Raw genomic sequence first — 12,841 nt, 5'->3', positions numbered from 1 at the left:
CAGGCTTCTTATTAACTCTTATATCTTACGTTTTAACCCATAATTCTTGTCCTTGTTAGCCACATGACGTGAAGAAATGAAAAATTCTTCACTTTTACCAGTGAAGAAATGCCTCAGCAACAGAACAAATGAACTTGACTGCTTAAGAGGAGCTTGCCAGCAAGGAGGAGAGAAACAAAAAGCTCCCTTCTTTCATATCCTTTTATGTGGACTGCCACCAGAATATTTGGGGTGAGTCTCCACACCTCAGATGATCCAGATTTAGAGTGGGTCTTCTCACCTCAAATGATTTAATCAAAAAAATCCTTCATAGGTGTGCCCAGCTCTTGACTTTTAGTTGTCTATCATGATATAACCAATGCAAACATATTTTAATAAACTTGACATTTTATGAATTATGTGATATTAGTACATAGTACTGGTCTTTCATTCTAGCTTCTTATACTTATATTAGCTGACGCTTGTTCCCTGGTAATTTCTTGAAAAAAGGCTTTGGAAACAACTTCCTAGACTTTCATCGTACAGTTAGAAACTCTTAGCATTGTCTAAAATAATAATTAAAAAATAAAATTTAAGTAAGTTAAATACATTTTTATATAAAATCTGAAAATCACGCTTGTTTCTGCAGAGAACTTTTTTTTCTTTGCACTCCACCTTTTATATTTACATAAAAATAGTCAACTAGATTTCAGAACAAAGCATGATAGCTCAGCAGACCTGGTTTTAATACTAAAGAAAGCTATGGATCTCTAGGATATGCTTTTTCAAAATACTGTGTACAACATTTTGTGCCATTATTTATATGACCACATATTTTGAATATCTAGTGAGCATTTTTCAGTAACTATAAGCCGAAAAAAATAAAGAACAGCTGAGAATTTTTGTCAAACCTAGTGAGGTCCATTTGGATGCTATTGAGGCTAGCAAGAAATAATATGAGATGAATAAAATCAAGATTGTAAAGTTTCGCACAAATCAATCTTATCAAATACAATTTCAGTCTTTAGCTAAGGGAATTAAATTGCTTAGTCTATAATTTTCTGATTTTGAAAATAGAATTTCAACAATAATCTCTTATGGGAAAAATAGAGCAACAGAGACTAGAACACTAAAAAGGAACAACAAGCATAAAACCCTAAAGGATAGTTTAACTTAACCTGAAGGAAATGCGTAATAATATTTTACATGGGAAAAAGTCTCTCAACCAGTTTGGAATTTTGGTGGTGATGGAGCTGGATTACTGAGAGCTTGCTGTGGGACTGGCGACATCAGGATAATGCGTGGTGTGAGCAATGCCTGTCTTTCCTGCCATTGTTCATTATCTGAGTTAGTTCTCAGTGATGGCACTATTAGCATCTGCAGACAAGTAATTCAGCAGGACAGGGCACTATGTCATATTCATGTGGTCATACATTTCAAACTTCTAATGAAATTTTTTATGACTAAAAGGAGAATTGTAATGTTTGTTTGGAAAATAAACCTCAGAATTTTTGTCAGATCTCTTAAAAATTGTCTACACTCATTTACTGGCGGAAATGACAAAATGTTCCCACTAATATTTATTCGAATTATTTCTTCGATGAGTCAGTCTTGGTCACGACTCAGTCATTTGCCAGAAGTTATCACTTTTCTGTCAGTATTAACTTCTGTTTCAGATAATTTTCCTAAGTAATCAATTTTCGTGCCGCTACTGCTTCTTTGCCTTTTTGTTACTAGCTCAATGCAGCAAATATTCTTATACTGACATTTAAAAGCCACAAAAAGTGAATGGTCTCTTTTCAAATAATATCTTCAATAATGACACAAGCATAAGTTATAAAACAAAACAACTTTCTAACCCTATATTACCTGCTACCGATCTTAAAGAAAGACATTAAAATAAAATCTGGAAACGTAACCCATTATTTATTATGTATGTATATATCTTTTGTATTTTCATGCTTTTAAAATGTTTCAGAATTTATATAAGCCTACTGCTTTATTCATTCCAGGTGATGAAGAGTCAACTCAATATTCAGGAATCAGAACTCCAGTCTGTGTCATTGTGTTCCTAGAAAGAAGTCATGTTGAGCACAGAAAATGGAAAGTCAGTATGAGGAAAAGAAGTGCAAAGCAAACAGTCAACATTATATACCACCACTCCATCTTGTGTACTTGGGATACAGCGGGTCAGGCACGAAATAGCTCCTATGTAAGAAATGCATCTCTATAAGTAAGTAATAATAGTAAATAAATATATCTGAGGTTATTTTTAATCATTCATGAATTCATACCAACCCTTTATATTCTGAGATATTATCAGTAATTGAGTTCTAAGCATCATAAAATAAGAAATTAACCCCTACTAAACAATTTACTAGTCTGTGATGTACATCATATATAAGTAGGTATCATCTATATGAACTACAAAGCATGATTTAGCGGGAAATAACTGAACTATAGTGCAAAATCTAAGCATTAATTGTACTGCTAAATTTTTAATTAATATAATGTAGGAAATCGGCAAGCAAGGGAAACAAAATGACAAATGAGTTGTAAGGCTTGTGTCTAATGCATGCAGCTGTATGTCTTATGTCTACTTCTTCCAGTCAGCCTTTTCCTGCAGGCCTGACTTTATCTGACGGTTATTATGTAGACTATAAAACACGTTGAATTTATTGGAGAATACATTTGAAATAAGAAAAATCTTATAGCAAGCAAACTATATTGTGTTTTGAATGTATAAATATTGTTTCCATAATGGGTAAAATCTTGAGATTTGTCTGTAATGCTGCTCAGTGTGGGCCACCTTAAGTAGAAGTTGAAGTGGCCCTAGGACTGAATCCTCAATTCCTATCACATCTGGGAGAGTTAGAAGTAAAAGGCAAAACAAACAATGATTTCCAGGCTCAGAAAGATACTTTGCCAAAAACTCCTACTGGGCCAAGAATGATATACAACACTTAATTTGGTGACATGAAATTATGTTTCCTTGCTGACCATTTCTTCAAGTATATAATGAACATACCTATGAATTCTTGTTTATTTTATTATTTCACAACATGGCATTCTCCTTACAGACCTGCCCCAGAGTAGTTAGTTACTCAGGGAACAATTAATGAAAACATATGTTTTAGGAGACCATTATTAAATCTGAATTCTAATAATGGTCTGTGTGATACTTCAGGATGTATGTGCAAACTTGCTTCCATTTAAATACATTTGTGCTTTGCCTTAAAAGGAAATGTAGGAAAATGAGGACTTGAAAAATTCAGATAAGGGGTTCAGTGGTTGTGGGCACCTGCTGCTCTCACAGAGGACCAAGACGTTGTTCTCAGATCCTACACACTGGCTTACAGTCCTCTATAACTCTAGTTCCATGGGCCCAAGGCCTTCTGACTTCTGTAGGCACATATATAGATGAAGACAAAACATTTATACATATGAAATAAAAACAAAGAAATCTTAGGGTTCAAATAAGAGGAAGTAAAAGCAACATTACCACCACTTCCTACTTTCACAGAACTTAAAATATATCATTTATTTTTCACTTTTCTTTACAAAAAATATATCTCATCACCAACTTCTTCATGGCTGCCTTTACTTCTTTGTTTCTTAATGTGTAGATGATGGGGTTGAGTAAAGGGAATATCACAGTATGAAACACAGATACCACTTTATCCAAAGAAAACGAGTCAAATGGACGAGCATAAATGTAGATGGACGGTCCAAACATTAGCACTACTATGGTGATGTGGGAATAGCAGGTGGATATGGCCCTGCTGGTGCTCTCACCTGAACTTGAGTGTTTCTTGAGCATGGCCAGAAGGAATGCATAAGACATTAATAGAGCAATGAAGCACACCACCGAAATTAGGCCACTGCTAAATATCATCACTAACTCTTCCCAGAAAGTGTTGGCACAGGCAATCCGGACAACCTGTGTGATGTCACAAAAATAATTGTCTAATTCATTGGGCCCACAAAATGGGAGTCGAACGATGAGAGCCACTTGTATTATAGAATGAATAAAGCCCCCTGTCCAGGAGAGAGCCACTAAGATACAACAGAGACGTCGGTTCATGATATTAGCATAATGGAGAGGGCGGCAGATAGCAGCATAGCGGTCAAAGGCCATCACTGTGAGGAGGAACATCTCAGAGGCCCCAACAAAGTGCAAAAAGAAGAGCTGAGCAATGCACCCACCAAAGGAAATGATCTTCCTTTCCACAAAGAAGTCTACAAGCATCTTAGGCGCTGTGATGGAGGAGTACCAAATATCAAGAAAGGCTAGGTTAGCCAGCAGGAAATACATGGGGGAATTCAGGTGGGGATCAAGCCTGATGGTACAGATAATAAGGATATTCACCGGAAGTATAAATAGATAGAAGGATAAAAATATAACAAACAAGACTAGCTGCACTTCTCGAGTCTGAGACAGACCAGTGAGAACAAATTCTGTCAAGGTGGTATCATTTACGGACTCCATTTCTTCAAATGGTTTTTCATTGTAGCTATAGAAAATAAAAGAAAATGTAATTATTTCAAGTAATATGTAATTAAAATTGCATCCATACTTTCAAAATTATGACATGTTCTTATCATGAAGAGATTGCATTGGGTGGCTGGAAGATCGCTTTGTGCTCTTGCAGAAAACTGCAGCTCAGGTCTCCCCACCCACAAGGCAGCTGATAATAATCTGTAAGTTTAGTCTCTGGGTACCCAATATCTTTTCTGGTCTTCATGAGCACCAAATATGCAGACATACATGCAATCAAAACATCCACACACATGAAGATAGAATGAAAAATAGACTTAAAGAGTCTATAATATCCTTGCTTTCCCCATTTTATTTTAAAAAGCAAGGCGTAGAAAGTAAATGATGATCTCAAACTAGGCAAACTAAAATCATATGAAAATGTTATACACTTGCAAACCTACTTCAGGCCAGTATCACATACCTAAATGCCAAATATCAGGCATAATACTGCAAAATTCTTTTTTTTTACAAAACTCATTTGCAATCTCTTCTTCAACTATCTACCCTTCCATTAAATACTCAGTATAGTAAACAATGTGTGTCCTGATTTTTGAAGTTAGACTGATAATTGGAAATCTAGTCTCTTCTCTCTAGATCATTTTTGCTGGGAAATCTTGCTAATTTGGAAAACTAAGCTTGTATTCTAATATTGAGTACACAGATCCTTCAGTACTTTGTGGCTTTTAATTTGTTTTATTATTTTTAATTATAGGCGTGTGTGTGTTTGCATGCACACATACTGGTGTCTGGATCGTGTGTGTGTGTGTGTGTGTGTGTGTGTGTTTGCATGCACACATACTGGTGTCTGGATCGTGTGTGTGTGTGTGTGTGTGTGTGTGTGTGTGTGTTTGCATGCACACATACTGGTGTCTGGATCGTGTGTGTGTGTGTGTGTGTGTGTGTGTGTGTGTGTGTGTGTGTGTATGTTTGCATGCACCATACTGGTGTCTGGATCTTGGGGCCATGAACAACCAACATGGGTTCTGAGAGCAAATGAACTCCGGTCCTCTTGCAAAGCACCAAGCAACACTGAGCTTTCTCCCTGGCCTCCAGTACTTTATTTTATTTTATATTTTTAAAAATCCCACGTAAATTTCATGTACAATGAATGACTAACCAAATTTTACTGCTTAAGTCTTGGTAAGAGGCCAACAGAAATAAGAGACAGTGATGCAGGCTGTTCGTGTGAAAATATCCCTCCTCTCCAAAGGAAAACGACAATCAAAACAAACAAAAATACTGAAAAAAAACTAAACAGGACAATGAAAACCCATGTAAAATCAAAAACAAAAAAAAAACCATGAAGTCCATTTTATATTGGCCAACTACTCCTGGGCGTGGAACATGTCTGGCATGGAGTTAGGACACCAACGACTCTGGGTGGCTAGGGAGCTGAGGGTGATCTGGAGGGAGCTGGAGGAGGAGAACCAGGTATGCTTGCTGTCATGGCACACTGAATCACACTGATTAGTTCTGCCATTTCCAAGAGAAAGTGGGGGTAAAATTACCCTAAAATCGTTGCTGAAGATTCCATATAAAGTGCAAAAATACTAAGAAAGAAAACCTATCAAATAAAAAGAAAACAGTCAAACCAAGGTGTGGTAGTACACGCTCATGATCCAGTGTGAGTGAGGCAGAAATACCACAAGCCTGAAGGAAGACTTCATTGCATAAAGTTAGAGCAACAGGCAATAAACAGCAACAACAAAAGAGGGATGGGTACGGAAAATGAGATAGTTACTTTCCAAACATGTTCCTGCTTTAAATTATGTTCAGTCTTTGGAGGATTTCTCGTCATCAAAGTCAGTTGTGACTGACACTGCTTGTGTTTTCTGATGTTCTAAGTAGGAATGCATTCCCTCAGTTTTGGAACACAAGTTAGCGTTTTATCAAACCAGTGCCTGCCACTTGTTCTTAAAGGCACTTTGTATACTGAAGGAAAAAAAACAAAACAAAACAAAACCTAATGTTTCTTCCTTGAAGCTTCTTGAGAAGTTTGTGCATTTTATAATAAGCAGTCTGTGACTTTCAACACTACAACGCCACTATTTTAACAGGAGACGTAACAGGTGGGTACAGGAAGAAAGGCAAGAGCCTTCCAGAAAAACCAAAAATATTCAGAAAATTTAATACTGTAAGACTGCATAGATAAGAAGTACTTTTCCCCATCACAGGAAGCCCAGTGTCAGTGCCCGTGAGCCACACATCACAGTGCAACAGAGAAATTTGAAGTTTGCCTTAGAACAATTTAAATCAAGAGAAAAGTACTATTCCAGTTTTCAACACTAAGCCATCTTAAAACATGGTAACATGCAATGATATATTTCCAGAGATTCCATAAAGTGATGGTTTCTCTTTACTTACCAGAAAGGGCAGCCCACGCCCTTCCTAGAAAAGACATAGCAAGTATGTAATGGTAATATCACAGCGTACTCATTTACAGTCACTGCTGAGTGAACCTAGAGTTTCTGACAATCAAGAAGACTCAAGCACATCCCAAGACCCAACAGAGACTCCAGAACATCCAAGACCACACAGAAACTCCAGCACATACAAGACCACACAGAGACTCCAGCACATCCAAGGCAAATACAGCCTGCAGCACATCCAAGACCTCACAGAGACTCCAGCACATCCAAGACCTCACAGAGACTCCAGCACATCCAAGACCACACAGAGACTCCAGCACATACAAGACCACACAGAGACTCTAGCACATCCAAGACAAACACAGCCTGCAGCACATCCAAGACCACACAGAGACTCCAGCACATCCAAGACCACACAGAGACTCCAGGACATCCAAGACCACACAGAGACTCCAGCACATCCAAGGCAAATACAGCCTGCAGCACATCCAAGACCTCACAGAGACTCCAGCACATCCAAGACCTCACAGAGACTCCAGAACATCCAAGACCACACCGAGACTCCAGCACATCCAAGACCACACAGAGACTCCAGCACATCCAAGACCTCACAGAGACTCCAGAACATCCAAGACCACACAGAGACTCCAGCACATACAAGACCACACAGAGACTCCAGCACATCCAAGACCTCACAGAGACTCCAGAACATCCAAGACCACACAGAGACTCCAGCACATACAAGACCACACAGATACTCCAGCACATCCAAGGCAAATACAGCCTACAGCACATCCAAGACCACACAGAGACTCCAGCACATCCAAGACCTCACAGAGACTCCAGCACATCCAAGACCACACCGAGACTCCAGCACATCCAAGACCACACAGAGACTCCAGCACATCCAAGACCTCACAGAGACTCCAGAACATCCAAGACCACACAGAGACTCCAGCACATACAAGACCACACAGAGACTCCAGCACATCCAAGACCTCACAGAGACTCCAGAACATCCAAGATCACACAGAGACTCCAGCACATACAAGACCACACAGATACTCCAGCACATCCAAGGCAAATACAGCCTGCAGCACATCCAAGACCACACAGAGACTCCAGCACATCCAAGACCTCACAGAGACTCCAGCACATCCAAGACCACACAGAGACTCCAGCACATCCAAGGCAAATACAGCCTGCAGCACATCCAAGACCACACAGAGACTCCAGCATATCCAAGACCTCACAGAGACTCCAGCACATACAAGACCACACAGAGACTCCAGCATATCCAAGACCTCACAGAGACTCCAGCACATCCAAGACCACACAGAGACTCCAGCACATCCAAGACCACACAGAGACTTCAACACATCCCAAGACCCTCACAGAGACTCCAGCACATCCCAAGATGCACTGTGGATATTCTGCTCTTATGAAAGCAGATGAAAATGATTAATTTAGTAGTTTTTTAATCAGATGACTTCTCTCTCATTATGAAAAAGAAAGGAATATCTTAAAGAAGTAAACACTGTTACAAGATCCTATGCTTTTAACATTGTAATGGGAATTACAATGCACTTCTGACTGTTTGTATATCATCTAATTTCTTCTGTGACCTGCTCTGTTCTCTTCATCAAAGAAGAAACAGAAATTGCAAATTAACAGACTTGTAGCTGAGAAGTCAGCTCTATAGATAAAGCACTTGCCACACACTTGTAAAATCAGGAGTTCAGATTCACAGAACTCTCATAGAAAACAAGCAGGATGGGTAGCCACCTGCAATTCCATCACTCGGAAGGCAGAGACAGGAAGAATCAGCAAGAGATCATGCCACAAAAAATAAAGTAGTTGACCAGTGGTATGTACGCCTCGGAAAAGCACTTGTCACCAAGACTGACAATCTGAGTTTAATCTCCAGAATACATTTGGGAGAAGGAGAGAGAACTCCTTGAAGTTGTCCTCTGACCTTCACAGGAGGCAAGTCATAGCACATGTGTGTGCATACACATAGCCACAGACACACACACACACACACACAGGCAGACAAGCAGACAGAGTCAGAGAGAGGGACAGACTGAAGACAACGAGATGCACACACACAATAAGCAAATGTCAGCTAATATTTAAAAAGTGAAGAGTGATCAGGTAGGATGCTTGTTGTCACTTTCAGCTTCCACAAACATGTGCCTATATCTGCAGACACATGTGCACCCTGGCATATGCAAGCATGAATACAAATGCATACCATGCACATGACACATGCATACATATGCAAAAAACTGACACAAGCAAAACACTACAACAGAGAATAAGTTATGCAGTTTGCTATAATAAAATGAAGTTTTGATTTTATAATTTTTTTAAATTCTAGGAGATTTCTTAGTAAGTTTACATTTTAGGACTGTCACTCTAGGTGTTGTGTGAGAAATTCTAGAGTAGGACAACATTTCAGAAAAAAAGTAAGCTGCTGAATGGAAGACAACAATAGCTATTTAGAAAAATGATTGTTTTATTATAAAAGTGTTTAGGAGACATGACTAGCAGGATTTAAATAGATTCAGCATTACCATTGCAACACTACCAAAGCAGATTAGACATGGATAGTATAACAGTAATTTTACAAGATGTTATATGTTCTGTGTGCAAAACAAGGCTCTCTTGGCAGCTTACCAAGAAACCTTGATGCAATTGGCATAGATCTTGTCATAAAATATGTTCATGCTCTGGCACAATCTAAGAAAGACTGGGCATTGTGCCAATAAAATATCCATAGCCAGGAATCATCATGTATTTTTATAGGAGATAAGTCACCCATAAAAACTGAGCCTTCCTTGGACTGTTATATAGTAGGGAATTTACTCCACTGTTTACCACAAAACACTAGAAAGGCTGAAGAAGGAGATTTTTTTTCTTCATATTGTATCAACTCATCTTTGCTACCCAAATTTCTGGATAAAGCCCATTCCTCTTGAAAACATTTGGCAAACGTTTACTCCTCATTTAATCTTAGGGAATATAGTATCTAGAGGATGCTTATAAAGGTAGCTAGGGATGCAAAGTTCTTCCCCATGAGTAAAGGAGCTATGAGACCTTCTCAAGGGAACCAGAATTTGGGAAAAAATAAGAGTCTGTGCAGAAATTTGTCTGCTAACAATGTAAAACCCATTCATGTTGTTTGCACGGAATATGAGGAGTCTATGATAGCCAAAACTGAGACTAAGAAAATGAATAGAAAGAAAAAAGAAAGAGAGAAAGAAAGAAAGAAAGAAAGAAAGAAAGAAAGAAAGAAAGAAGGAAAGAAGGAAGGAAAGAAGGAAGGAAAAAGAGAGAAAGTGAAAGGGAGGGAGAGGGAGAGAGAGAGGGAGGGGGGAGGAAGGAAATGAAATGCAGTATTAATGATGCAAAATAAATCTGCAAAATATACAAATCCCGTTTTTTTCTGAAAATAACAATGCATTCTTATAGGTTATACACCTGCTAATAGGTTGGTTAGAGAGTTACAAAAAGATAAAATATGGTTAGCTTCTTTCCAGTGTTTTTTTTTCTAAAAAATCTTCTCCAGAGGACAAAAGGCATATCACCTTTCAATCCTGTTGATCACAGGGAAAACTATTAAAGTGTGTAGTATATAATGAAATAAAGATGTCAAAGCCCAAAGGAAATAGGAGCAAAGTCAGAAGGTAGGAATAACAGTGGCAGGTACACCAGGAAGGTACTACCATTCCTTAAATATATATATATGTAGATACGACAATACACAAAGTTGCTCTCAGAGATGAATACAGGCTAGAGTACACACAGCAGTACATTGAGAGCAGTAGGGTAAAGAATTAGGGGAAATGATTACTTGGATATGTTTATTTTGTCTTTATAGTTCTAATAAATGTCTAATGTCATCTATAGATACACATACATCACATGTATTATTAATGTTTAAAAAGCTTTTCAAGTAAATACATTTAAAGAACTATGGGATAGTGTATGGGGTACCTGGTTCCCTAATTTGAACAATAATTGAAATACTTGGAGTCACAGCAGGGTACAGCCAGAAAGATCTCTGAGGCTAAGAATGTTAGTCAGTCAGCTTTCAATAGTTTCTCACTGTCAGTATGAAGAATTTTAACAGACTGGTCTTTTTTTCTGGTTTTTCAAGATAGGGCTTCTCTGTGTAGCCCTGGCTTTCTGGAACTCACTTTGTTGACCAGGCTGGCCTTGACCTCAGAGATTCACCTGCTTCTGCCCCCTGAGTGCTGGGATTAAAGGTGTGTATCAGCACCATGTGGCTAAGACTTTATAGGAAAACTTTATGTCTAAAATTTTAATGTTCTATGAAAATTGCATTATGAGTTGTATTGAGAGTGAAATCAGAATGGGAATTTAAGAATTATGTGATAATCACATGGACAAGCCGTGGTGTGATGTCCACTGTTGATATACACAATACCTAAAGAAGCGACCTAAACTGATTTTTCCTGTTCTGAGAATACTGAGCTTGCCTGTGTTACTATGTGAAACATTAGGCAAGAGCTATACAAGCATGTTCACTGTATAGATGTGTATGTGAAGACCTGGAAACCATGAATATTATAAATAACCCAGTACAACCAGTAGCAGGAAATAGTAAGATGAAAATTTGCTTGGTTCTGTCTATACATAGCTTATTGAGAATAAGAACATTTCTGCTCTTGGTCTGAGAACTTCTGAGGTTTCATTTGCTGCATTTTCTCAAACATACACATACACAGACATATATATATAAATAAAATCAGAAAATCATTGTACAAATGGAGTCCCGTGTCTTTATTCTAACCACAGCACACCCATTGGATGTGTAACCTTTGGTTACATGTTTATCTCTCTTTGTCACTGTCAGTCCCTCTGTAGAATGGGATCGTAGTCATGCTTACTAGAGACATTATTACTAGAAAAATGCATGCATGCACGCAAAATTTTAAAACACACAGCAAGGGACTGGAGAGACAGCCCAACAGTTAATGGTGCTTACTGTTCTTGCAGAGGTTGGTTTCCATCAGTGACACCAGGGAGCTCACAGTCACACACACAGCTCCAACTCCCACTTCTTCAGCCTCTAGAGGCACCTGCAATCATGTGCATATAACCTCACGCATATATATATAATTATTTATTGCATTTAAAATACATATATATACATATATAAATAAAATAATTTTAAAAATAATAATATGTAACTGAAACGAATTGCTACTATCATTCCCACTTTCTTTTTACTTAAAATTTCAACAATATTTTATTCTTTAAAACTTCATACATATTTATTTTCTAATATTTTTAAATTTATTTTTATGGAAAATAATTATACAATATATTCTGATCATATTTCCCCTCCCCTGTCTTTTCTCAGATTCGCCCTAGTTCCCCCACCCATCAAATTCCACATCTTTTTCCTTCCCTCTCTTTAGCAAAAGGGCAAATAAATGTTAATTATAATTTTAAATAATAAAAAACTAAATAATAAAAAACTAAAGAAGCATAGACATAAATATACATAAAAGGCAAAATTCATAAACTATAATATACACACAGAAGACCAGTAAGATAAAGTGCCCAAACAAAGCACTATGAGACCAAAAAATCAACAAAGTATCACCAAGTTTGTTTTGTGCTGACCATCTACTCCTGGGTCTGGGGTCTTGTGTGGCTAGTATACCCAAGGAGACTCTATTGAAGAAGGAAAATTTGAATATGTTTTAATTGAAATAGAAGTACATCATTTTCTTCACCCTTTTCTTCCCTCCCTTTCCTCTTTCCAGTCCCTCATAGATACCTTCTCTAGAAACCCTCCCATGCCACTGACCAGTCAGGCTGATAACTTATTTTATTATTGTTGTTGTTAAACACACACACACACACATATAAACATGTATATGTGTGTGTGTACATGCACTTGTGTGTTTATATCCTT

At 37.9% G+C, this 12,841-nt stretch overlaps 1 protein-coding gene across 1 annotated transcript; it reads right to left on the bottom strand.

The window, feature by feature from the left end:
- Window positions 1–3,526: 3,526 nt before the first annotated feature.
- Window positions 3,527–4,468, bottom strand: LOC142835845 (olfactory receptor 4M1). The gene has a single exon (XM_075949645.1). It carries the CDS (start codon window positions 4,466–4,468, stop codon window positions 3,527–3,529), a length of 942 nt encoding a protein of 313 aa, XP_075805760.1.
- Window positions 4,469–12,841: the final 8,373 nt, after the last annotated feature.

This window comes from Microtus pennsylvanicus, chromosome 15, assembly GCF_037038515.1.
Source record: "Microtus pennsylvanicus isolate mMicPen1 chromosome 15, mMicPen1.hap1, whole genome shotgun sequence".
NCBI lineage: Eukaryota > Metazoa > Chordata > Mammalia > Rodentia > Cricetidae > Microtus > Microtus pennsylvanicus.
This window is presented reverse-complemented; position numbering and strand designations above follow the sequence as displayed.